The 25,742-nt window shown below is 46.3% G+C and overlaps 1 protein-coding gene across 2 annotated transcripts; it reads right to left on the bottom strand.

Moving 5' to 3' along the window:
• Nucleotides 1–3,745: 3,745 nt before the first annotated feature.
• Nucleotides 3,746–25,328, bottom strand: LOC144172763 (uncharacterized). 2 transcript variants are annotated; one of them, XM_077701368.1, is made up of 3 exons: nt 25,030–25,328; nt 15,055–16,008; nt 3,746–4,067 (listed from the first exon to the last, which is right to left on the bottom strand). In XM_077701368.1, the coding sequence occupies exons 1-3, from the start codon at nt 25,312–25,314 to the stop codon at nt 3,894–3,896; spliced, it is 1,413 nt and encodes a 470-aa protein (XP_077557494.1). In that variant the 5' UTR covers nt 25,315–25,328; the 3' UTR covers nt 3,746–3,893. The 2 variants fall into 2 exon arrangements, with proteins under 2 accessions (XP_077557494.1, XP_077557493.1); XM_077701367.1 differs by having other exon boundaries at nt 3,747–4,067; nt 14,711–16,008.
• Between the last annotated feature and the right edge of the window lie 414 nt (nt 25,329–25,742).

The following is a 25,742-nucleotide window of genomic DNA, read 5'->3' as shown; positions in this document are numbered from 1 at the left end:
CGAATTTCATATAGGGCATATTTCAGAATAACGCACGTAATTTATTTTCTCGTTTACAGTCTAGGAATATCAGTATTAAGGATTCGGGCAAAGTAACAGCGCGCAAATCTCGCTTGAGTGGTAGTAGCAGAAGTAGTAGTAGTAGTAGTAGTAGTAGTAGTAGTAGTAGTAGTAGTAGTAGTAGTAGTAGTAGTAGTAGTAGTAGTAGTAGTAGTAGTAGTAGTAATAGTGGCAGTAGTAGTAGTAGTAGTGGCAGTAGTAGTAGTGGTAGTAAACTTTATTCAAAACAAAGGTGGAAACAAACTGCTGTTTCTGTGTGTGTTCCCCCAACTCGAGTAGCTATCATCATAACTATGTTGAGTGCCGATTGCTAGCGCCATCACAAAGCTGCAGTTTAATGTGCGATAGCCCAGCCAGCCTAGCTGCCTTTGCCCCTTTTTTCTCTCGTAGCTTTGGGTGTGTGTCGGTCACCGGTCGGTGCTTCGGTTGTTTCTCACGCTGTTCACGGGTGCGGGCAGGTATTTCTTTGTTGTGAGTGATCTCGCTGCGAAGTTTGGGCAAGATCCAGCGGTGAATGCAGCTGGCGACACAGCCTAGAAGAAGCTAGCGCAGCCATCGTCCCGACGCGAACGAGGACTTCTGTGAGTTACACAACACAGAAGAAGATGAGGTAGTGTCGAAAATTGATGTTTTACTGCACATGAACAAAGTTCACACGTTCATCGCTCGTTGCGATGATGTACCCGATGGGGTATTGGGCAGAGTGAAATCCGTCGTGTGTGCTGCCCTCGCCAGAAGAAAATAACTGATTTCTTCAAATAAAGCTGCTGTGAAGTGAGTGCAATGTTTTGATTTCAGAGTTTTCTTGTCTGCACACGCGTATACTCCCAAGTTACGTCACTTAACTCCTAGGTATGAGCACTGGTATGCAGCTGCCAGTTTTTCATTACAATGATATTTCAAAATAACGAATGATTCTGGGCGGTTCCACGGCGTGATTCGTTCTGTCGAGATTTGGCTGCATTTGCCATTGTTAATAATAAAACCGAAAGTTTGCTGACATATATATGGCTTTGTAGCTGGCAAATGTGTGTAGACGCTTGGTAAGGGTATTTAAAAGAGGGGGGAGCTAAAGACTATCGACAAAGTTGAGTTTTTGGATTATAAAGCCGATGGCATTTTTTCGGCGTATGCAATTCTTAGTTTTGTTTTAAATTTTGGCCATGGCGTTTCGAAGTGAACCCAGAAAAACACTTATTTAATTCAAGTGACGGCTCTTTGTCTAATTAAGACATGATTCTTAATGCGATAGTTGTTATTTTTTGACCAGGGGAGGGCAATTCTGCTCTGTGCGTGGCAGTCGAGCGACACTTAGCAGCATATTCACGTGTGATACAATCGACATCGAGAATCACATTATGGGATGGAAATCCATACAACAACCGCAAATCTCCAGTGATAATAATTTATCAGGAACAAGCTACACCAAGAAAGAAACCAACGTAAATTCGGAGTAAGCCACGATTAGCCTTCGCACATGGGGCATACATTCCGTCAAAAAGATTCAATCGTATTGATTCTAGCGGTTTGGATCGGCTAGCTGGATATTATTTTTATTTTTATGGATTTTATTTTTACCTCAACCGAAGTGGTCTTTTGTCGGAAATGAGCCCGAACCCGAAACTTTACTTTTTGAGCGGGCTAAACCGGAATTGGAATTCAGGTGAAAAGAAAAAGAAAAAAAATGGTTACCAGTTCATGACAAAATTGTTAGATCATTTGTTGTGGGTAAGGGGTAGTCAATATTATTCGCGGCTTTTCTTTTTCACGCATGATGAAGTTCGCAATCTGTTGCACTTTTAACGTTCAGATGAATCAAAATGCAATAAACGCTCTCTACGTGGCGACAACGTGGACCACCACCACGTGCGCACCAAGATTGTATGGGTGCAAGGCTGGGCAAAAGAAACGTCACACTCTCAGAAGCCGGCAGGAGATTTCAAGGTTGGAAGCTCCGACTTCGTTTTTCTCTCGGTGGGATGGTGCAGGGGTAATCGGACGCGGGATTGCTGCACTGCGCACCGACCAAGGCTGAGAACCTAAATTTGTCTACTTGTACCAGTTCAAAAGTGCTGAAATTCGGGCTAATTGGTATGTAATAACAAGAACAACAACAACAACACCGCTACGGAGAGAACAGCGAAACAAAGATGCGAACACTTGCGCTTACCTTACAAAGTAACTGTTTTTAGGGCATCGGGGTAATACAGGCGATGCAACCCTATGAAGCAAGACAGAGAGAAAGAGATTCTGAAAGGGGGTCGCCGAAACAAGTTTCTAAAACACACAACAAGGGATGACACAAAACACGTGCCAAAAAAATTTGACTATCGATTCAAAATAAAGAGATTGTACTCTTTCGAATCGACAGGTGTGCCAAGTGTTAGGAACTAGACGTTCGCGCTCACTGATTGCCACTAAAATGTTTCGTTCTATATTTTGTCGTGCAGGAAAAGCTGCTATCCACAATCCGATAGAATGCCCTGTTGTGTGTGCGTGCGTGTATTACGTAAATGTTTTTGTAGATTCCTTTGGTATACGAATGCAGGCCGAACTCTATCTTAGTGGGCGGGATGTCGAGGGGTGATAATGCTCTCCTGCGCTCTCTTACTTGCTTGGCTTGGGAAGTTGAGTGGATTTGGAAAACAAAGGCCAACCTCGCGTTTGAAACCATTTGGTTACGCGCTCAACTCAATGATGGCCTCAAGGACGCTCTTTCCACCAGAAAAGATAAGCAACATCATTCAACTTTTCTGCTTCCCATAGTCAGCTGTGACGGAAAAAGAAATGAATAAAACAGAGAAACGTGTGAGGTTGTCGTTAGTTTTTACGTGGTACAATAATTTGAACAAGAAAAAATATATCCCGGAGTCATGCTTGTTGGCGGATTGGATGAAAAAGTGACTCGCACGGTTTGCTTGATATCCAGCCGAATGGTCCCAAAATGACTAATATTACACCACGTGTATTTAAAAGGGCAAATATATTAAATGAACAAACATTGTGGGTGAGTTTTACGGCAACCTTAAACTGCAAACATTTTTCCGCATTGAACAAATAAATCAACACTGAACCGGTTTGGGAACCTGTTCAGGCTTGCAGCCGGTTATCGTATTGGTATGGTGCACGGTTTATTCGAATCAGAACTGAACCGTAATGAAATGAATCAAGAAGAAACTGAAGTGGAACCGAACACGCACTTGTTTCGTGTCGACGCGCTACTTTAAAGCCATGATTTGCCTAATTGTGCCTAGATTAACCCGGGCTGCCATAGCCGCCCCCTACGTTTCCACGATAGGGACGTGGGACCCCCATTTAACCCCCCATTCATGACCTCGGCGTATGTGTGTGCTTTGAGTGGCCCAACAGAGTCGTTCCAGGAAAAAGATGTCACATTGTCTTTTAGACTTTAAGTGTCCGGAATAGTTACGGGATGAACGGGAGGCTCACACATGCGCTTTGTATTTGTGTGTATACCGTAACTATAATCTGAAATGTTAAGATGGTCATAATGATGAAAAAAAAAGATATTTAGACCCGAAGAGTGTCAGGATCCTCAAAACATGCCTCTTGTACTAGCCATGCAGTAAGAGACCCGGGCACACTAACTGGCGTCACTAATACGGATGTTTTAAACACCCGAAATTGTTAGAACATTCCAGATTGCAAAAAAGGGCATTTTGATTTCTTTATTTCATGTAGTTGTCATGTCCAAAAGGCAGAGAAAATTAAGAAAGCAATTTTCACTCGGGAACAAGCAGTGGTGCTCCCCTGCTGCATCTGAACACCAAAGTTGTTCCTTTTGGAATCGATTATTCTCATTCGGCACTCCTTTACGCGTTTATGCTGTTGTTGCGCGGACATTCAATCGCTTGAGCATAGCCAACTGCGGCTTTCACAGGTGCAACAAAGCTTTCACAATAACACGAGCTTGGGACGTTCCCTTTGCATTCTGGAAAGGCCGTCTTCATGGTTCCTCGTCGGCTGTGGGGTCTTCGAGTGTAAGTCTGCAAAGCGAAAAAACAAAAGAACCAGATTGAATAAACATCAGACAACATTTTGAGTAGTGACTGTTGTGTTGAAAATAAACGAAACCCCCAGCTAAAATATGACTTGCAACCATTGTACCTCGTGGATATGGTTTTTCTTTTTCCTACTGGTGTAAATTGGCGTTGATCATATTAGGTGCCGTGTACTTCCTCTCTAGCATCATCTAGGCCCCATGTTTAACTCTAAAATGAGATCTTCGAGATTTCTGTAGCTCTTTGGTATCTTCATGGCAGCTTTTTGTAATCTAATTCGTAGGCGTTAGCAGCCCATGGCGTCGTTGCTATGGAGTAAAATGACGCGTAGTAGCCAATGGAGACGTCAGGCTGGTGCATAATTGTTGTTTTCGCATCGAATGGGGCTTTAGCTTGCCGCTAGATACCATTTTTCCTCCTTGAACCACGCAAGACTTTGCGTAAAAAGCCACTCCCATGAAGGCTGCAACCGTTAAAAGGCATTTGCGAACTGTTAAAGAAAAAAACAATGTTTAATAATCTGGTGTGCGGAATGAGTATGCTTTTACGGGGTGGGGTACCTGAATACTTTGTGTTAATACGTTTTTTGTTTCTGGAGATAGAAGGCAAAAAGAACGAAGCGAATGAGAAGTGAGGAGAAGCAACACTTTCTTTAACCATGTAGGCGTCTACAATGACACGAAGGTGTACGCAAATAATTGCGAAGTAAAAAGTAATAGAACATAATGGTTTGAAGTCCTATTTCCGGCGTCCTTGGGCAGACCAGTATGTAATTATAATTTGGACAATTTTAGTTTTTTTGATTGGGGTCAGAAGAGAGAAGTGATCATGCGCTGTTTTTGGCCGGCTTGCCAGTGACCGTGGTTATATCATACTGCCCTCGAATGTAGCTGGCTTTATTTTACGCAGGTTTTTAATTATAATATTTACCCATTTGATAGTGAGCACCAAATGTTTGTATGTTGACATACTAGTTGTAGTGTGTTGGCATACTTGAAATCTGCCAAATGTCAAGTATGCTCAAGCAATACAACTACTCCTAAAAGGAGCTAAACGCAAGGGCGCGGCTTCGATTCCCGGCCGTGGGGTCTGCTTTCTATATTGACGCGAATGCCTAAAACGCCCGTGTGTTTGAGATTTTGGCGTACGGTTAAGATCCCCAGGTGGTCAAAATTATTGCGGAGCCCTGCACTACGGCGCGGCATGTGAAACCGCAAAACCAAATCTTGCAAATGTGCCTTACCGGTGCAGCGAACGCATGTGTCGGCATGTGAAACCGCAAAACCAAATCTTGCAAATGGGCCTCACCGGTGCAGCGAACGCCAGCGAACGCCAGCGAGAACAATGGCGGGACATAAACGAAAATTTCAGAAGCCCTTTTCTCGTCCGAAACTGCTTATTCGGTAGCTAGGAAGAAGATGAAAAAAAAAAAAACGTTTGTGCACAGTAATGACAGTAGAAGTAGACAATATTTACAATACACATTGTGTGTACTATCAGGGAAGGCAGACGAGGGAGGTAATACGAAGACAGGTGATCTGTCAGGGCTCTCCGCTTCCATGAGCCAACCTTCAGCAGCACTACCGTCCAAAGCATGGTTTTTAAACGGCGTGCACGAATTGCGGGCACACTTTGCGGCTCGGACATTTAACGTTTCACGATAATCGAAATGCCTCTCACTAAAGCACTGAGAAGGTTCCAGTAGGGTGCAGAGGATGCCATTGTAGCTGCCACACAGCGTTATGTTTTATTATGTGGAAAGATTTTAATGCAAATTCCGGCAAAAATGCCGGCGTCCGGGGTCCGTAGCAGAAATGGCTGCTTCCGCATTATTCCATACAGCGATGCGTTCCATAGGGTACATAACCCTCACATACTCTTACATACAACCTACATATACCCTTGAAGTAATGAGAAGTGCTCGTCTTGCCACTTCCCCTAATTTGGAGGGACAGCAACAACACAGTCGAACGAGCAAATGGAGCAACAGTTGAGTTCGCCTTTGTCCTTGACGCTTCAATTGTACATGAAAATATAGAAAGGATAAGATATTTTTATAGATAACAGGAAACTTCCTGTTTCGGAATTCGAAAACCTTATTGTCAAGAGAAAATGAAAAACAAATGATGCCCTTATTCTTGCGCTGATTGCTTTTTCATCAGGGCCCGTAGGAGGGAAAGCTGCAAGGCAGACTGAGTACGAGTGAAGCACTTTTAGCTGATATAACGGCACCTATGGCAGCATGCGACAAAAGTCACATATTTCCTTATAATATGAAATATTAGGAAAATATGTGGTTGCTGCTTTGGCCGCGAATTGGGAGTTCGGTGGCCTATCCAGCACGCCTGCCGCAGTACTGGCACAGCGGCGCAGCTGCCACAATCACTCCCTAGTAAAACAAATAAGCACTAAGGCCTTCCAAAGAACAACAATACTTCGCATTCCCGACTAAGAACAAGTGCTGTCATCTACCATAACGCATCGATGTCATCCTGCACATAGTCATTTTGTGCGGAGGGCAGAGGTAGCTGAGGCGCATTTGGATCCATGTGTGTTTTATGTACATGTTATGAGAATTTAAGCGTGAAAAAATACGAGCCTCTCTTTCGGCAAGCCAGATACTTTTATAGCATGAAACGTTTAAACTAGGGAGGTGCTAGGCGGTTGTTGCTAGTAGTTTGAATGCCGAAGCACTTTCCCATTGTATACACATGCACCATGTTAATTAATATTTCAGACGGGCACCTTCGTTTTACCACAGTGCAAATAGTTAAATCAATTATCAATTCCTAGAGACCAAAGGCGGTCATCGGAAACTAGCGCAGCTTTGGGTAATCTCATACCGCCGAGGTAAGGAATGACCTCTTGAGTGTAAATGCAAGTTGGCCTACATCGTCAGATTAGAGTCTTAGGATTGCCGGTATACAACTCGCAGCAGGAAGAGTGGCCTATTAACGTAAAAATCCTGTATTGGCGAAAACAGCCACGGCCGCGTCATGCGTTTTTGTGTAGTGATGTTTGTCAGATAAAATAAGCAAATGAGATTGGTGGGGCCAACCGAAAGGTGTCTCTGAAGCAAACACTGAGGCATGGTCATGCAAATGGTAAATGAATACATGCGAGAGGTCTTGCTGGTTATGCGCCTTTACAAAAATAGATGAGCAACCAGAACTAATAAATTATCATGCTTCGGCACTGGCGGTATGCTTTTTGTTCCAGTTTCGATTCCTTAGAACTGTTTGCGTTGCGTACAGGTGTAATCAATGTGTTAATTCCCGCGCGTTGACACCAGAGCATGCCGTAGTTGCTGACCACTAGTCATTAATAACAAACAGCTACTGGTGCAATCAGATGTTGTTAGTGCTATCGATTTGAAATAAGACGGCCGTTTCCTGATTTTATCCATAGCGCCTGTATTTTCAACGCCTGCTTCTAAGGTAGTAGCACCTCGTATGTACGGCTGGGAAATCTTTGCGGGCGTCATCTAGCTCTCCCCATTAAAGGGGCGCTGAAGTGAATTTGTGAAACTTCTCTTTTTTTTATCCACTGCATACTATGGCTGTTCATAATAAACGCTGTTCATCGTTTACACCGCCAATAAAGCAATATTTAATTGATAAAGCCTGCAAGAAGAAAAAATATCTTGCGTCATTTGCAGCAGTCGCAACAACTAACAGCAGTGGCGCGTATTCGAGTTGGGATGTGAACCGATGATGCCCAAGTTTGGAATTCACACAGGTTTCGGTTTCGGTTCTGGGACGCAACGTGCTTGGCATCCGACAATAATGTTAGCATTTTCGATATATCAGGGATCGGCATACCGCACTTCTGCCATGTTGTCGTTTGTGAAATGCGTCAGATAAGACATACAGTGCCGCTTAGAATCCTAATGTTCGCTAGCCAAAGCATACGTAAAACGGCCACCGCTTCATCGGGTGCGCTACACTGCAATGCGCTGCGCCCCAACCTTTGAGCTCCTGGCTCGTCCCTGGGTAGTAAGAGGCGTGTTCGCACCAGCCCAAGAGTCGACTGATTTGTCACCGAGCCCGGAAGGAGTCGGCGCTTATGTCAACACACGAAAACTCATGAGAGTGTCAGGGCCACTCTGCACGCATTCGGCTAACTCGCTCGAGCAACAGTTAAGGTCGCAGGGCAAACTGGTGAATCCAGTATAGAAAACATTACCCTAAAACAATAGAATGAACTTCAAAGTACTAAAAAGCTCAATGGGGTTTTGGGGATTCCAATTGCGAATCAGAAAACGATATACCCAATGGTCTGGACCACGCAACCATAAACTGAACGCTGTCGGGTCGGGGAATCCGGGGTATAGGAGGTATTCACTCAGCCCGATCTACCAGGTGGCGCACGCATCGTTAAGGCTCGATCGTGATACTGTTCGACTAGAATTGCTAGCAGCAACCGCGGATACCCACTGTGAAGTGAGGTTTTGTTTTGAAGTCCGTCTTCGTCCCCCACATCATAACAGTGACGTAGTTAGTTGTTTTTCTCTAAGTTAATGGTCATTTATAATTGAAACGCGGCACTCGGTACGTGCGCGTGCGAAATCGGTTTTGTAGTTCCAGATGGTTTTCTTTGACAAATTTGGAAGTGGAATCGTGTTCTGCTTTCTCTACGGTTGTAACAACACTAAAAAAAAGGGCACCGGTGACGAGAATACTTGGAAATTTTGTTTATTTCCTGTACCAAATGTAAATCGATGTCAACGCAAAATGATGCAGGAAGTGACAGCGCGGATGGAGCGGAGTTTTTGCGCTGACTCCACCGTTGAGTTGGATTTGCCAGCAAGTGTTTTCAAGGTTTACTGAAAGCAAAAACACTTTAGTTCAGGTAACATGGTTCCCCTCCTTGGAGGTTCAATCAGCAGATAATGCTGATACGTCGTATTGCACGAGCAGCGAAAAGGTTTCTCAAGAAATGGTTGTGAATGACGGACCTACGTACAGCCCGCTGAATCGTCTCAGTGCCCGCAAGCAGTCGATGCTTATGTCACCACCAGGCCAACGAGAACTCTTCAGCTCGCCAGCTTAAGTCTGCTCGCATTCTGCCAACTCACTCGTTGAGAAATCATTACCCAAGCACAAACGAATCAACTAAAAAAATTACACCATCTTCCCGAGGGGAACCCTGAGGCGATGCGAAGCATCGCAGAGTTCCAATCCAATCCAATCCAATCCAAGCCAAGCCAAGCCAAGCCAAGCCAAGCCAAGCCAAGCCAAGCCAAGCCAATCGAATCCAATCCAATGCCCCTCGCGAGAGTGTTTGCTATCGGAGAGGAGAGGGGGTGAGCGGGGGAGAGCGCAGCTGGCGTGGCGAGGAGAATGGGGGAGGGGTGGACGCCGATAACGCCGACAACAACGCCGGTTGGATGCAGGGACAAGGCGAGTGAATGAGATGCGTCGCATCTAAAACGAGTCCTACCGGGTATTCGAACCTGTTACCCGGCGAATGCGATAAGTTTTTGTTTTGTTTTTCTCTTAGGGAGGTAATGCTGTAGAGTAAATAGAAACGACGTTTAGTCTTTGTAGTGTATTTAAGCACCTTTTTGACAGTGCACCAACAAAGAAAGATGCTGTAATTAAGCATCGCACGGTGTTTGTCCTTTCTTTTCTAGCGTATCACGTACGGGAGAAAGCGGCAGTAATAACTTTGTGGACGGCAGTCAGGTAGCTCCGAAACATGCCGACGAAGTAGAAGCCGGGCGTTGCGTGCATGACGTGCAAGCGGGAGTATCCAGTCGAGAATAAAAGGTTCGAGACAGCTGAGGATGCGGAAGGGCAGGACTTCATGGATGGAGGGATGCCATTCCGGAAAGCAATGGCGTGCGCCACGGGACAAGCGCACCGAGGGTGCCTGGCTCCGAGGCGAGAAGACAAGGGGAGGCCAGGGCCGCCGAGCATGAGGCAGCGGGCGGACAAGACAGCGCTGGTCACGGAGTAGAGCCTAACGCTGCCGTGGAAGAAGGGAAGGGGTCGCCGCCGGGCAAGAGCTACTCAGAGGCAATCAGCACGAAAGCCTCAGTGGCAAAAACACCTGCGCAGCCAAAAGAACCAAGGGAGCGGCGAGCCACCGTTGTGGGCGACTCGAACATGCGCAGGGCAGAGCAGGTGATTACAAAGAGGGTAGGTGAGGAAAACCAAGTTAAGGCTTGCACGCTCCCTGGAAAGATGGTTAGCGTAGTGATGGAGAAGGCGAAAGAGCAGGTGTGGGACACAATGACATGTGCACAAAAAAGGCACACTTGGTAGAATTAACGAATGGCTCCGTTATATTGACGCAACTTTAAATAATTAATAAGGCGGAATGACATCGTGAGTTACTATAATGCTCTGCATTTAAAAGAAATCCTCCGTCGCATGCCCCCGCGCGAGGGACACGAGTAAATGCAGAGCATTGGGGTCGTTTACGTGGCGTAGGGTTGGTGGTGGTGGTTGTGGTAGTTGTTGGTCTCGCGCTTGAAGCGGGCGTCGGCACCCCCAAACTCCCGGTGACGTGCCTGCGCAGCCCGCTGGCGTTCACGGACGGCCTCCGGGGCGGCGTCTCCACGACGACGCTCGGCGGCCGCTTCTCATGCGAGTACCGCGGGATCCGCGGCCCGACGCTGACGTGTCGCAGCTGTGTGTCGCGCACGAATCGAAGGGTCCGTGGCCCGACGCTGACGAGCAGACGCTGCTTCTTCCTGACGAAGGCCTGGATCCGCTGCTCGACGTTGACGCTTGGCCGCGGCTTCTCGTTCACGAAGGTCGGCGTCGGCGGCACGCTTACGACGCTTGCGTTCGGCGTCGGCAGCGACGATGGCACGATGCCTTGTACTGGTTCCGGGACGCTGATGTTGGATTGCGTCGCGGTACTAGTTGAAGATCTTGCTTCCATCGTTTATCAACTGCGACCGCCGACGAACGCAAGAGAAGAGAGCGCAGGAGTTGACTGGAGTTGAGCCCGCGCCAACCCGCTTTATAGGGGGTGGTTGTATTGCGGTAACGTTTAGTGTTTGGGGGGTTGGTGCTATCACGTGTACACCACGCAGCTATCACGCCGCTAGCTCGCCGCTGAGTCGCCAACGCACGCCACTGACGACGTAGTTTGAATGAGTCAAGGATATAAGGCGCGTTCGTAGCCTTTGATTCTGTGTCGTTTTGTGGCGCAGTGCAATAAAGAACAAAAATTGTTTTGTGGCGCAGTGGGTAGAGCACCATGTACCTTGCGTTCCGCCCGCAGGGTCGTGGGATCGAAACCAGGCGCCGGTAACTGTTATTTCTTTTTCTTTTTATAGTGTAGGGGGAGGCTGGCTGCTGCGGACGCCGACGCACGGGTGTCATCGTGAGTTATACAAATGCTCTGCATTTAAAACATCGCTAAGTAAAGGTACACAGGCAGGAAGAATTATACAGCACTTTCCGCTTGAAGGTGACGGAGTAAAGCGGCCTCAAATAAAGATGAATCCGCTAGGGATGCTATACTGGCGGGTGGATGGTTCCAGTCATTTATTGGTAGAAGGAGAAGAGAAGATTTTAATTTTTCTTTCCCGGCAAAACTGGTGACAACTTGTGCGCATGATCAACACGTAACGAATTGTGATGCGCTAGAAAAATATGTTTTGAAGAAAATAGCGGCCATGGTAATACAGTGAGTGGAAATCAACCAAACGAAATAATTTAGACGTACAGCCGGTAAAAGGCTTGTCTATAACACAGCGTTCGTACTCTCAGCCCTATCCTGCCCCGCCAGAGCGCGATTTGAATAAAACTACTGCGGAATTCTGAAGTCTTAGCCCTTCGCTTTTGCCTCCGACATGTCTGGAACAAGTGTGTTTCGGCAGTTTTCGGATGTAGCTGGTTGAAGCTGAAATCGCTGTTATAGACAAGCGTTTTACCGGCTGTAAGTTAAGGTTTAGAAGACCTAGAGAATTTTTAAGGGCCGATACACTTCGGTAGCGACAGTAAGAACGCAAAATAAACCTTGCCTCAAAAAGAACGACGAAAACACTCGCCGCTAAAACGGACCAACCATGTATAGCCTTGCATTTGTACGAGAATGCCTGACTGGCAAGGCTAACACTTTTAACGTTTAATAAAAGAGTAATTGGAGGTTATTGGTCAAACGTAAATCACAATACCAAATGGGTGGAAGAGGAAGAGGATGGTGGAAGAGGACAAAAATCAGGAAAAGCCAAATAGTTTACTCCGAAAAAAAGGATGTGTGCCATAAAAAAAAATGGCTGCGTATCTGCTCCTTTCGTTGCAAATGCCGTCAAAAGATGATAGTCTTTATCGGCTTTTGCGAAGTAAATGCCTCCCTTCGCTTTCCCGCTCACCTCTCATGTTGTTCCTCTTGCGTTGAGCTCCTCCACAGGTAAAGACACCAAAGGTTTGCTTAAATCATTTTAAATTTCCCGCGTTCCACTGCTCCTAACCGGGTGTCTCGATGCGAACGCTGCCGTACGGCGAAGACGCGCGTTAATCGAAGCGTCCTACTTCAACGTTTATAGAACCGCGTTTCCCTACTCCACGTGCGTTGCAAGCATAACGTGGAGCCTATCTAGTGGAACCTTGCGTAACTGTTGCCGGTTGATTTCTTAAAATGGCGCCAGAAGCTATAGTGGCGCGGGCGACAGCAGGCGACGGCGGAGTGAATTCTTTTTCTGCAGTTGATGAAGTATTTAATTTCGCCAAAGTCAAGCATGTTTGATTTTTTATAAAGGAACACTGCAAATATCACTTCTGTATTGATTTGTTGTCGCATATTTGCGTAATGTCTTGTTCTTCTTCAACAATGTTGACAAGTATAAACATTCCACCGGACATAGACGGGTAGATTTAGCTGTGACTATATAAGACTATTGCGCAGGCATTGTTTTGCTTTCGCCGGGTGGCTGAATCGAGTCACAGACAGACAGACGGACAGACATACAGACATACAGACAGACCAAAATTTCTGGGTTTAAGTAGCCCAAGAAAGACTATCGTCTTTAAAAACACAATAGAGAAAATATAAGCAAGTAAGCTGAATGAGTGCAAAACTATGCATGGTACACATATCCCCCAAAAAACGAGAATTGTCATCAAAATCCCGAAAACGACGACGGAAACGCAAATAAAATGTTGTTAAAACAGAGCGAGCGTGTCAACCCCTACATTTGCAAAAATAAACATAATTCGTGCAGCGAACATTTCCAGTATAAATAATAGTGTTTGGGTAAATCTTTGCGGTAAGAAAGGAAGGCAGAACTGTAACGGAAAAACTGCTCCAATATATTTGACCAATCATGGACGATTTGAGCAATAAAAGCTCTAAAAGGTGATAATCGGTGTAAGAGTACTGCCAATGAAAAAAAGACCTACCGGAATTTCTGCACATTTTGTGTCTGTTCTAATCCTGGAAGCTATCTCGGGGGACAGAACCATCCCCAGAAGAGACCTTCGAAAAAAAAAATCAGCGAGAACATCGCCCGTCAGACAATGGCAGAATATGAGCCTTTTTCATGTTTCTCTTTCACCGGTTAGTTGGAACTATTGGGAAAAAAACCTATCTCCCCAGGTAGGACAAAGTAGCAACGTACCCATATGAGATCGGCTGAATTACCAGGATAGCAGAAACTGAAAACTGTTTGGTTTAAAAGCGCGTCTCAGCACAAAAGCATGTGCATTACCTAGTTTTCCCGAAATACAGTATTCTTAGACGGAGTTCCACAGCAGGAAACAAATACATTTCTGTCCCTTCGCTGCTACTAATTTCGTTTTACGTGTTGAAAATCCATAAAAAGCACGTTGGTGTAAAAAACTTCTCCTACAACCAGAAACCATGCTTGTACGATGCCTTAATTTCGACATAAATGTTTACAGGATAGATAGGTGCCTACACTTAGTAAGGCATTTTTGATTTTCAAACAAAATGCTGTAGCCTTTATTTCGTGAAGCTACAACGGGCTTTAAACAGAAGCAGAACAATACAGCGACACGACGGCGCTGAGAGGCAAACAGTTTAGATGGGTTAGCACCTTCAATGTATCACATTCATATCATTTACAATTTTTACCAGAGACGTTTTCTGTATACTGACGCGTGTTCTTAAGAATTAAATCAGTTGTTAGTTCATGTGTGTGTTGTTTCTATTCCGTTTAAGTCCTAAATCAGCGCGATTGAGCAGTATGTACAACCAACTAGCCCCAGTTCTAGCAGTATACCTGGGATTTGAGGCATGCCGTAATGGAGGGCTCCGGAACCTTCTTCCCCCTTTGGGGATTACGTGTGACGCAGTCTCGACACAGATGCGTTCTCGCTTTTTGTCTTAAATCTGAAAAGCAACCACCACGGCCATGATCGAACTCGCGTTCTTGAGCTGTGTAGCACGCACGGACTACGGAGCCACGGAGCTACCGCTGCGGGCGCTTTCTCCGTGCTTTGTGTATGACAGTTCTGTAAATGCCAGTAAGCAATACTGGTGAGCATAGACCTAGACAATAAACGAACTTTTCTCTGGTAAATTGTAACACTGTATTAATTGAGATTCGGCCAAGCGTCTATTTTACTAACGTCCCTCTGGATGCGTGAAATAATCAGCCACGAGTGGGTGAACTGGTGTGTTTGATCAATGTGGGAGTCCCTCACCTGAGGAGCATTCGGCCGTCTTTGACGAAGCCCCAGTACTCCAGTTGTGTCGTCATAAAACGCAGGCTTATAGCTGTAAAGCTGCCGTCACTTGCTTCTATCGGTCGTGCAAAGCGGTCATTATAAGCTTGAAGTCTACTTGGTGAAATGCAGTGCTCCAGTTTCCCGTTTCCCTGTGGGTGAACGATGCTCCACCTGATTTCAAGATTGAACGGCCATTGAAGATAGCGATCCAATTTCCCTTCGTATAGAACAAATCGAAAATATAATTCGTCCCGACTCCAAAAACGAATGCCCGCAGAGACGCAGTAGCCGCGCAGGTACACCGGCTCCAATATCCTTACCGGGAAGCGACGCAATTGTGCGCATTGCTTCAGTCCCTCGTAATTCTCAACGATGAACGTGTGCGCTGTGGCCGCAGGCACGATTGAAGGGAGTAGAGCCAACGCATTCTGGCGATCTTCTTCGGGGCTCCCCGTCGCCCAGGCAATCATGGACGCATCCTTCGCCAAGCTGTGGGTGTGTACTTCTGCACCTTCTTGAGTGAGTTGGGTCGGTGTTTCTTGATTCTCACAGGCATTACAAAAAAGTTCGATTATTCGATCGTATTTGCTCTGAATCGCTGTTGAAAGTCGATCAATTAGCGCCTTTGTTTCTCGCTGCCCGTGTGCCAATGTTTCTCTGAATTCGTCGAACTGAGCCACCAAGTCACCATGATCTATTCTTGAGTGAAATTTGCCGCTAATACTTTGCTTGGACGCCTCATTTGTTTCCACAAATTCGTTATGAAAAGTCTGCTGATTCGCATACACATTCTGTATGAACTCGTCAAGGTGATCTTTTAGTTTGGCCATTTCAGTACTCACTTGGTCTAGACTTTTTTGTATTGTTCTGGTTTCCAAGTTTTTCTCGCCAGTTTCTCCGTGACGAGGAGCTCTAGCCATAGGATCAATTTTTTCAGTACTGCTAATTTCTGTCGGTTCGGCTTGAATCGAGGACACGGCCGTTGAGGTGGCGTTGAGTATTCGCTGTAAGCCGTTGGAAACTGCGGAGCATGTGATGCTGGGAGCTTCTTCTTGTTGGGGAACAATTGTACCTCGCTGTGCGGCAGCGGCACTGGGTATTCTCGAGGTGTCGCAGCAAACTTCCAGATGTGCGCATAGGTCGCTAGCAAGAATTTGAGCGGCGCATTTAGGACACCGTGCCGAATGGTGCGCGCACTCGTGGTGAAAGTGTCTAGAAATGTCCGCAGCAGCGGTGACGGTATTGCAGCCATTGGTGTAATTCCAGCATCGAACCTGCACCATAGAAAAGATAAACGGTTAGGGCACGATGTCTTGTGCTCCCTATAGCCATTACGATCCTCTGTCAGTATTTAGAAATTCGTGACTTGGAAAGAAAACCAAAGCTGTGAACGTCATGTGGAGTTATATTTAAAATTGCAGTAATATGTGCAATAGGAAAAAGCAATGTTTATGAAAGCATAACCTGAAAGCGAAGTACATCAAATATACACACGTACTTAAGGACGACATATTAGACACACACATATACATAGAACATTAAAAACTATATGTCCCAGCGCACCGGGAGTGCACAAAGTGCGCAGGGCTTTGGAATACTCAGCTTTTGGTTATTTTTCCACCAGGCATATTTGGGATTTGCGGTAGTACACGGGGACGCCCGAGTGTACCAGTTTAAAGACACGTATTACGCGTATTGATAAAACCATAGAGCATGCAATTTGAAACTAAACGCACAAAATAAAACTAACTAAACAAAAACTAAAAATAAAACTAAAAGCCCACACAAGACTGACGGGGTATTGGTAATGATCCTTTTAAGGAGTATTGGTGTTGCCGCAAGCATTAGTCCTTTTTGGAGTAACGGCAACAGTGCCAGCTGCTCTTCCCTCATATTTAGTCCCTTAAACAGTTGGTCCACCATGGAGACTATTGTTTCCTCGCAGATTAACTGTTAGAGTTTCCTGGCAGTTCATTGGAGTCCAACCGTTCTTATTCGGAGGATCAGTCGTAATATTTTCCGTCGCTCGATATCGAGCTGTTTATGTTCTCTTAAAATTTAACGTTCATCCTTGCAAATGCCCCCCCCCCAAGAGAATAAAGGTTCATACTAGACGACGGCATGTAGGTCCATGCGAAAGTTTTATGGCTAATAAGTGTTGTTCTATTAGACCGACTATTCAGAAAGCAATAGTAAACATAACGAAAAGGAACCATATTTTATGGCCACCCAAAATATTCACAACAAAAACGTGTCACTCGCAAGATTTTATTGCAGCCCAGAGCGGGCAACATGCATAAAGGAAGTAAGCAGCAGCCTACTCTGAACCCCGCAGATCAAATACGAAGGCTTGTTGGACACACGTTACGTAAAGTCTATGTCAAACGCCGTGTATAAGCCTATTTAGGGTTTCCCAGGGGCCCACATGGCGGCTGCAATGAGCGCAAGCGTGTTCCGCTCTTACAAGGTACTTGCCCGTTGAGAGGACACAAATGCCCTCTATATATGTCGCTCTCAGCATGATGACATCTTTGCACTTTACACCAGTCATCTACACTGTCTTTTATGTCATTTCACGTATATTTTTACTAAAATGTTTTACATTTACTATCACTTCGTCCTCATAGAATAAATTTTCCTTGGCGCTGTTTCCCCTTACTCAGACTTGCCCCATAAAAACCCCATCATCATCATCAGCATCATCATCGGCTAGGAGCGGATGTCGTCATGGTCATGTCAAAAGAAATAGGACCACAAAACAATACTTAGAGGGGCACACGAAGATATTTTATGTATGTAGAGTCCCCATGGCCAAATATGACAACTCAAAGTGCACGAATTTGCAGTGTGTGAAAACAAACTTCAACACGGTTTCAAAAATCCGTGATAGGGAAACAAAGGAAAAATGAAACAAAAAAAGAGAAAAGGAAACAAAACAAGGCAGAGAAAAGGAAAGAAAACAACAAAGCCTGATCCATTCGATATACTTTGCATAGTGCTATTCTCAGCTGGGAGAAGGACGTTTTACAGCATCCCGAGGTATATAAAAACTTCGGCGACGAAGCATTTCATTGAAGATGCTAAACTCAGAAAATCAGTTTCTAGCAACTGCAAGAAGCACCCGTAAAGCCGGAAGAAGCACCACGAAAATAAAAAAATAAAAAAATCACAATTTTATGAACTGCAGCCAAACGTGGGCAGCCAGTTGCACTGAGTACTGGGCTAAAAATTCATTAAGGCCCTAGCGCACGGCCTTTAACATGCAAAAAAATCTTCTAAAGATGCATTGTTGCTTTTCAACACCAGCATGAAGTCCCCACTCATACCTGCAGTACCACCTGGAGCCTCAAGCTTCCTAACACAACAGATTGCTCCACTGTAGCCGGTGCTCACAAAACAGTGGTACTATCAAGGTATTTCAATAATTCCATGCAGGTTCGCATACATGTTGAGAGGCTTACGTACGTAGCATGAAAAATTGCATCTCCTTTTTTTCACGAGACATGTGAGAAGACATACACTTCCTGTCAGAAGCCGATCTAAAACAAACTAGTATGGCGCCGATCAACAATAGGAAAACAAGGCGAATTGTTTTAATAATGTTATGAGTGCTGCTTAAGTGCGACGAAAAAGGGCGTTTTTGATGCGTTGCGGCGATATCGCAAATGGCGGATTTAGTTCCACAACTATTCTGTGCGAAATTTTCTCAATGCTTCCTCGGTCTTAGCTACACTCAAGGTTTATTGGGGATATGTTGAGGGTGTTAATATTACAGCAAGGTTTTCAATATTCGACTGCAAAGTAGAGTTGTCGCTCCAGGTGACACAGCGTCTTGCCAAAATACAATGTCCAAAGTTTTCTGCCTAAACCTCAATATTTTGTTTTAAATATTCGTATTGCTGTATGCCACTCTTGGTGGTTACACGTCAGGCGCTGTTATTTTATACACGGGTCAACTTTCTGTTGTGGTGGGAAGAAAGCTACGAGGCGGGGCACACTAACTGAGTTGTGTTTCCTGCACCAAACTAGTTCACGACAAATTGCTTCCGGCGAGACAGATATGCATTTGCTACAGCTCATTCGTTCGCATGAGCTCCATAGTTGAGTGCGCTGAGCCACGATCATTGATAATGCAGCCATATTGGTGTCTCCTTCCCTACTCTTTATTGGTTTCTCAACAGAAGCCAAAGCTTTGACTGTAGTACTCCGACCGACCTAATAACTTACAGCGTTGACGATACCGTCCGACTCTGTGTCGTCCATAAATCACGTAAATTCTGTCGGCGCTGCTGTTTTGATGGCATGCACTGATATGTAAACTGTTCTGGGGCTGAAAACTGGGCAGCACCACGGACGTGGGTAGCGTGCTTTAGTAGCGCGGCGTGGTTTAACGAAAGAGCAACACGCACACAGTACGGCGCGAAGTCAAATGCCATTTTGGATAGCATTTAGTGCATCGAAGGGTGAAACTATCGTACCGCTGCACTGTTGTCGTTCCTAGACTTCAGGTGGTCTTCCAGTCAGCAAACGGAGTCGTTTTACGCTCTCGGGAAATTCAGGTAGCACTCAGAACCTCCGCCTTGAGCCGTGTCACAGTACGCGAGCTTATGGCGGGAAACATGCAAGCCGAGAGAAACGCGGAAGCAACGGAGAGTCCAGGTTGCATGATTCTCACTTCAGTGTACACGTGTCACGCCATTTGCTTCATTGATTTTTGCAGCTTTTGGTTCGTAGGCCTGTTAAAAATCAAACGCGGTGAATGAAGTGGTGCGTTACTGGACGGAAAGAGAGGTGTCGTCAACAAGGACGCCATTTTTAAAGAGAACCTGCGCGACGCTAGTGGCGAACATAGCGACAAAAGCAACCCGCAAATCCAAAAAACAGGGCTTTCTGTTTTTTACTGCCTTGAGAAAGCGACTTTTTAAAAATAATGAGCCTATACTAGGGTCTTAAGCGTGAACGGCACTGCGCGTTTTTGCAGGCAATTTGTGCCTGGCGGGGTCGCGCGAGCTTTATTTTCACTTTGCGACCTCGGTGGCTCCACCTATGCCAGAAAATGGCGCGCGACACGCCCTGCTTGGCGACATGCGCCAAAGGGGAGACGCGCTCTTTCGGTCGGTAGTTTCCAATTTCGAAGCGTTCGGGACAGCCGGCAGGCTCCGCTAGAGATATTTAGGCTCATCAGTGGGAGGCTCGCCGACGGGATAACGAGATAAACAGTCGGCATCTCTGTGCAGTTTACCGGACTTGTACACGACTGAATAATCAAAGTCTTGGAGATATAGAGCCCAGCGAGCAAGCCGACCTGTGGGATCTTTCAGAGAAGAAAGCCAGCATAAGGCGTGGTGGTCGGTTACAATGGTAAACGGCCTGCTGTACAGATATGGTCTAAATTTGCCGACGGCCCACACCAGAGCAAGGCATTCACGCTCGGTTATTGAGTAGTTGCGCTCGGATGGAGACAAGAGGCGGCTTGCGTAAGCTATCACCCGGTCGAGGCCCGCCTGTGTTTGGGCTAGCACCGCCCCTATTCCATGGCCGCTGGCGTCCGTGCGGATTTCCGTCGGAGTAGAGCTGTCGAAGTGAGCCAGGACGTCTTCGACCGGCGGGGTGATGTCACGGGACGTGGCGGAGAATCCCCGTGGCGCCATGGCCCACCACCAAGGATGGTGACGACGAAGAAGAGCTGTGTGCGCCGCGCTACCAGGCCGGGCTCTGTTTTGGCATTATGTAAATAGTTCTTTAACCATTATGTAAATACATCGCTTCATCGCTACATGGTCTGTGTCATCTGCCGCCACGTTACATTTGGTGCAGGTTGCGGAGTTGATCGTCATCCTGGCCCCAGCTTCGCTTCGTTTCGGGTGCTTGAACATCGCTGAAAGGCTCTTGGATTGCGTCGGCCCGCCCCAGCCCCTGTGAGCCATGGACGCACGATTCCCCAGCCCCGTGTCCCCAGCCTATGACCTGCCGAGATAAACCGACGTGACCAGCCGCGAACTACACAGAAGACGATGCCATTCCCCTGCACAGAACTCCGGCGCATCTCCGAGGCCTTTGGACATTGTTTCACTGTTTCGGCGGGCATTGATGCACCGGGGTCAGTTCTCACAACGACCATCATCCTCATCCGTGGCGGCAAGGACTTTTCCCTTTTTCCTCTCGTCGTGCATTGTCACCGCATCTGTACATTTCCGACGGCCTCGACCGGGACGGTCGCTTTCGACGAGGGGGATGTGTCACGAAAAGAAGAGAGGTATCGGTCCAATCTCCAGAGAAGAAGACGAAGACCCAACGGTGGGTTCCCTCATGGCCGACATCGTGTATATAGTGTAAATACATCACTCGCATCTTCCATGGGTCATTTCCTGCGTCCTGCCGCCACGTAACAATATTTAGGCTTAACACAGCGGCGGATATTTGATGTACGCTGTTTCCAGCGGCGAGGATGATGCTTTATAGTGCCGTTTTCATCATATTATTAACTCCTTTCCGGCACAAGCAACGTTGTTTGTGCCTTCAGTGGCCGTTGAAAAAATTAAAGCCGTTTACTCAATGTGACTGCCGTCGGAAGTGCAGAGCAGTGATTCGCCATAACGGGCTGTAGCGCCGTTATCCGCTCACTGCTACCACCCAATGCCATTCAAATTTCCCGCCTCCACAGTGCTCGCGCGCACCCTTCGTGAAACTTCACCGGCAGGAGTTCTGTTCTTTGTGTGTTTGCTTTTCCTCCCGCACATGCCGGCGTTGCACTGGAACGTTTTTTGCAGACTATCGTAAAAACCAACCGAACAAGCGTTCCTCACTAAATAAGCTCTGGCGCTGCCGGTTAATTAGGTATATTTTTCCTAAAATGTGCCTACAGATTTCTTTGCGCAAAACAACGGGAGATGTATTACAACCGCCAGCGGTTCACGAGTTTCGAACGCTTGTGACTATGTAAAGCGCTTGGCTTTTCGAAGCCTCTGGGTTACGCCGCGAAGACAGCCGCTACGATGGAACGCCGTGTGGCTCTACTGGGGTCCAGTGAGTGAGCTACGACGACAAGCGAGACTGTGAAGTGCTCTGCACTAAAAAGCGGTAGGCCAACACCCCTACCCCCCCGCTCCCATTTAGGACAACGGTAAACGTGGTCGCTAGAGCCACCCGGACAACTTCGCGGTCGGTGACGCCACCGTGTTGCCGTCGCCTGCCGCGCTGCGCGCTCTGTGCGGGTGGTTTTCCTGGGTGCATAAGCGCGCCTGTGGCACGCGTGGCGCTGTTTCATTGAAACGCCCCATGCGGTTCACGCTTTTCAGCATTAGTGATTTCTCCTAGGAGTTTTCCCTGTTACTTGTTAACAAATTATTCTCGCCTACTGGCGGAATATTAAGGACATACCTTAAACTTTTTTGCGCATTTCTATGACAATACCTGCCTGCAAAATACCAATTCGATATCAAAAGTGTAAAACATAAAATTGTAAAGCAACCACCCTATTTACTCACATGTTGAAGGCCCTGTCTACATCGCGGAATAAAGCCGTAGAGTATCCGTCGGCTTCGCTGCAAATAGCGCATTTCTCTCACGCCTGCCTCCTCTCATGATGAATTCAGCCTATGTTTCACAAAATATATTCCCCCGCGGGCAAACCACTGGACCGCTTTCCGTGAGAGCGTTTTATTTCTGTTGTGCATGAAACTACTGCAGCACAATCGTTTGTTACGCTAGTTCTTATATCGCCTCACTTAGGCGCCATTTTTATGCGTAGTAATGCGTTTTCATTGCGCGAATGAACACTGCCATTCACCCAGAAATCTAAGGTGGTCGCATATCGGTCGGCGTATTAATTACGCTTAGACGACGCTACTGTTAGATGCACACCGCAGCGCTGCCGCAGTCCGCGGTACGCCACCACCGGCACCGCGGGAGTTCTCCGGCACTGTGAAATTACCAAAATGAGCGCCAGCGCTGGAGGTAGCTGGCGCTGCTTGCGCGTGCGCCGTGAGATTGGCGCAGCGCCGGTGGTTGCGCTCCGCGGAGCGTGGCCAGGTGCTACCATGTTGCATCTATCAGTAGCCGCGCCTCTACATATGAGATATACCAGGAAAAACCCGTGTGGTGTCTCAACGAAACAGAACAGAACGGTAATCAGAAGTCTCTGAAAACGCGATTTCCTATCTTAGTTGCTCATGGTTGCATTATCCAAAAATTCAGTATACCAATCAAACAGTATGTCAACACGATGTTTGCATAGTCTATTATTGTTTTCTGGTATCAGGAACCCGTAAGTTTTTGAAAGGTGCCAAAAAAAGAATAACCTGAATGGACCCAGTAAATATTTGCCTCCTGGTAATCCCCGTAAGCTGTGAAAAGTGCTACAATCTGATTGCACCTCTTCCTTAATTGTGACAACACCCCTTGACTCTTAGAGAAGGTCCGTGAAGCAATAACGTCTTCCTTCGAAGAAGTTGAAAAGGTGTGGAATGATGGTATACTGCGTAGTGTAATACCATTGCTTATTGAACCTAATAACTACAAGAATGTGCACAATACGCCTCGAAATTGCAGTTTTCCAAATGTACATGCATGGCGCATTGGATGTACTGACAATTGGTACCTCAATCACAAAATTACACATAGTTTTTTTAGGAAGAAGTTCACCGAATCTAGGGAGCCGTTTTTCGCTGCTGGCTTTAAAATCAAGGACAGCCCATCTATTTGTGAGGTGACGTAAGCACATACTCGGTCCAAAAAACGTTTGTGATTTTTTAATGTATTATGTATTGTGCTGCTCGTTAAGCCATTGCCTATTGTAAAGTATAGCTACGCTGCACACACACGCTTATCATTGGGTTTTAGGCTGCCTCACAACCCTATTTCAGGGTGTTCAAAAGCCTCAAACTCTTTTCTTTAGATATTTACAATTTCTATCCTTTCTTATTCGGAACGTCTTTTAAAAGTCTGTCATAGGGGAAGATTTCTCCGCCATTTTTGGCCAATAAAGGTTTGAAAATGTTTAGTTTGTAGTTGGAACTTGTCATGATAGCAATGTACCCATGACATGTCTATAGCTTTTAATTCCAGCAGTATTTATGACGAGTGTTGATGTGAGTGAGTCAGTAAGACATAGATTGACTGCCCTGTTTTCACTATTTGGTTTAACTGAACGCCGCTGATTAGAAATTAGACATCGTATTTAAAAGTGTCTGAGGAGGACGACCCCCCGATTTTAAGAAGCTTTTCTTACATCGATATTTGGCGCCGTTAGAAAGTATTTACGCCGCAGGAACGGCAAAAGTACGTCGTCTTGCGACGACATTTGTGGCCAAATGAGCTTAAACGCTGCGCGTATCGTTCGGTCGAAGGAAGAAGAGCGGAAATCGAACAAGCATCGGCGTTCCATTTGAAAGACAAGTACGCAGAGGTGCGCCGGACACACGAAAACATACCGTAACCACACCTTCCCTGGCTTCTCCTTCACAGAGTGGAATGTTTCCAAATTTTGGGTGGCTTCGCTTTTGCATCACATGTCTTTGAGCCGTTTTCTCTTCGTGTTATAAAACCTAAGCATTACTTGATTACGTAGAATCGGTGTTCATAGTACACTAAATGGCCGAGTGTTTAAATACAAAACCGGTGAATAGACGAATAGAACGACGGAACGTGTTCTCAAGAAACCTCATAAACAAATTAAAGAAAAGTCACTTGAAAATAAAATGAATTTGTTCTGAGGATGGTATTCAAATCCCCGTCTTCCGGAATACAATACAACAGCTCGACGTTTCTAGCTAACTTAACGCGGCCATAGTGAATGGGCTGTAGCTCCGACATAGAAACGAGTGCTAGTTACATGCACTGCCATTTACAGGAGCAATTTCCGCAAAATGTTAAGGCGCAAGCAAACGTGTAGAAAATCACATTTTTTGCTGAAATTCCCATTAAGACAATCGGCCACCAATCCTCTCAGCCTACACAGTGGGTTTGAACAAGGACACAGCGCCTATCTCAAGGCCTTGCCGCGTGTTTAACTACGCCACCTGATAAGGCGAGGAAGCAGAAGGACTTTGCAGTTACCCAAGGTATGGAGGTAACTCCACTTGCACGTGAACAGTGCGGAACTTGCCAACCTCTGTCTGTCGTGTTCCAGTAATCCGACCCTGCTTGTTGTATACATAAGCTGATTATTGGGGCACCGGAGTTCTGTTTTTGATCTATCACAAAAAAACTGCACCAATTTAGACATCGATGTCTCCGAGTTACATACAATCTGGACTCCGGAAAAAAAATTCCCCCGTTTGTATCAACTTCCGTACCTGCTTTGTCAAAATGCTTCTGGCAGGATGGTTTATCCAGGCCACTTCCTCTTCCGAGCAGGTGTCTCCGTCCAGTGGGCAAGTAATCGGTCCTCGGCGCTCGCATTGCTTGAAGCAGGGCTTGCAGAAAGAGTGGCCGCAAGGGAGAAAGGCTATGCCGTTTGGTACGAGTCCGCATGCACTACACACTTTCGCCGGGGGAAGAGCTTCGACGAAGTTGAGCGGTCTGCGGTCAAGTTCTTCCGAGAATCCCACCAAGGTGTACTGCCGGCCGCCGGGAGCCATATCCCGCGATAGGAGCAACGCCCACAACAATAGCAGAGCCTTCGTTTGCCGCTTAGTGTACAAGACTCGGGCGGACGCTTATCTCGCTGCGGTGACGTCATAGTCGCGACCTCCGCTCGCGCCTCTCTCGAGGTTGATCAGGATTCGGGCTTTCATAAGCGCCTGCCGTGTGCAGTACGTCTCGTACTGCTAGCTTAGTTCAGTATCGCTGGTTTGTTGTTCGGTGAAAACAACCGCGGGATACAAAGAACAGCCCGATAGAAATGGGACGATGTGATCATAATTTTCATTTCAGTAATTATGTAGTGGAAGTCGTCGGTATGTCATAGGTCTACATACAGAGACCTCTCTGACAAACACTTGAAGTCAAGAAATGTGTACTTCCGGTAATATTATGTGAGGCAGAAAGGCCGATTTAAAGATTCATG

The sequence above is a fragment of the Haemaphysalis longicornis genome, unplaced genomic scaffold, assembly GCF_048455015.1.
Source record: "Haemaphysalis longicornis isolate Haplotype H1 unplaced genomic scaffold, Haemaphysalis longicornis Haplotype H1 scaffold_26, whole genome shotgun sequence".
NCBI lineage: Eukaryota > Metazoa > Arthropoda > Arachnida > Ixodida > Ixodidae > Haemaphysalis > Haemaphysalis longicornis.
This window is presented reverse-complemented; position numbering and strand designations above follow the sequence as displayed.

What these genes read in the sequence shown, in the direction of transcription:
- LOC144172763 (XM_077701367.1), bottom strand. Translation starts at nt 25,314, where the DNA reads ATGGCTCCCGGCGGCCGGCAGTACACCTTGGTGGGATTCTCGGAAGAA. An exon ending in GAAGCATTTTGACAAAGCAG is followed by an intron (nt 16,009 to 25,029) that starts GTACGGAAGTTG and finishes TCTATGGTGCAG; the next exon opens with GTTCGATGCTGGAATTACAC. An exon ending in GACGGCCGAATGCTCCTCAG is followed by an intron (nt 4,068 to 14,710) that starts GTGAGGGACTCC and finishes TTCGCTTTGCAG; the next exon opens with ACTTACACTCGAAGACCCCA.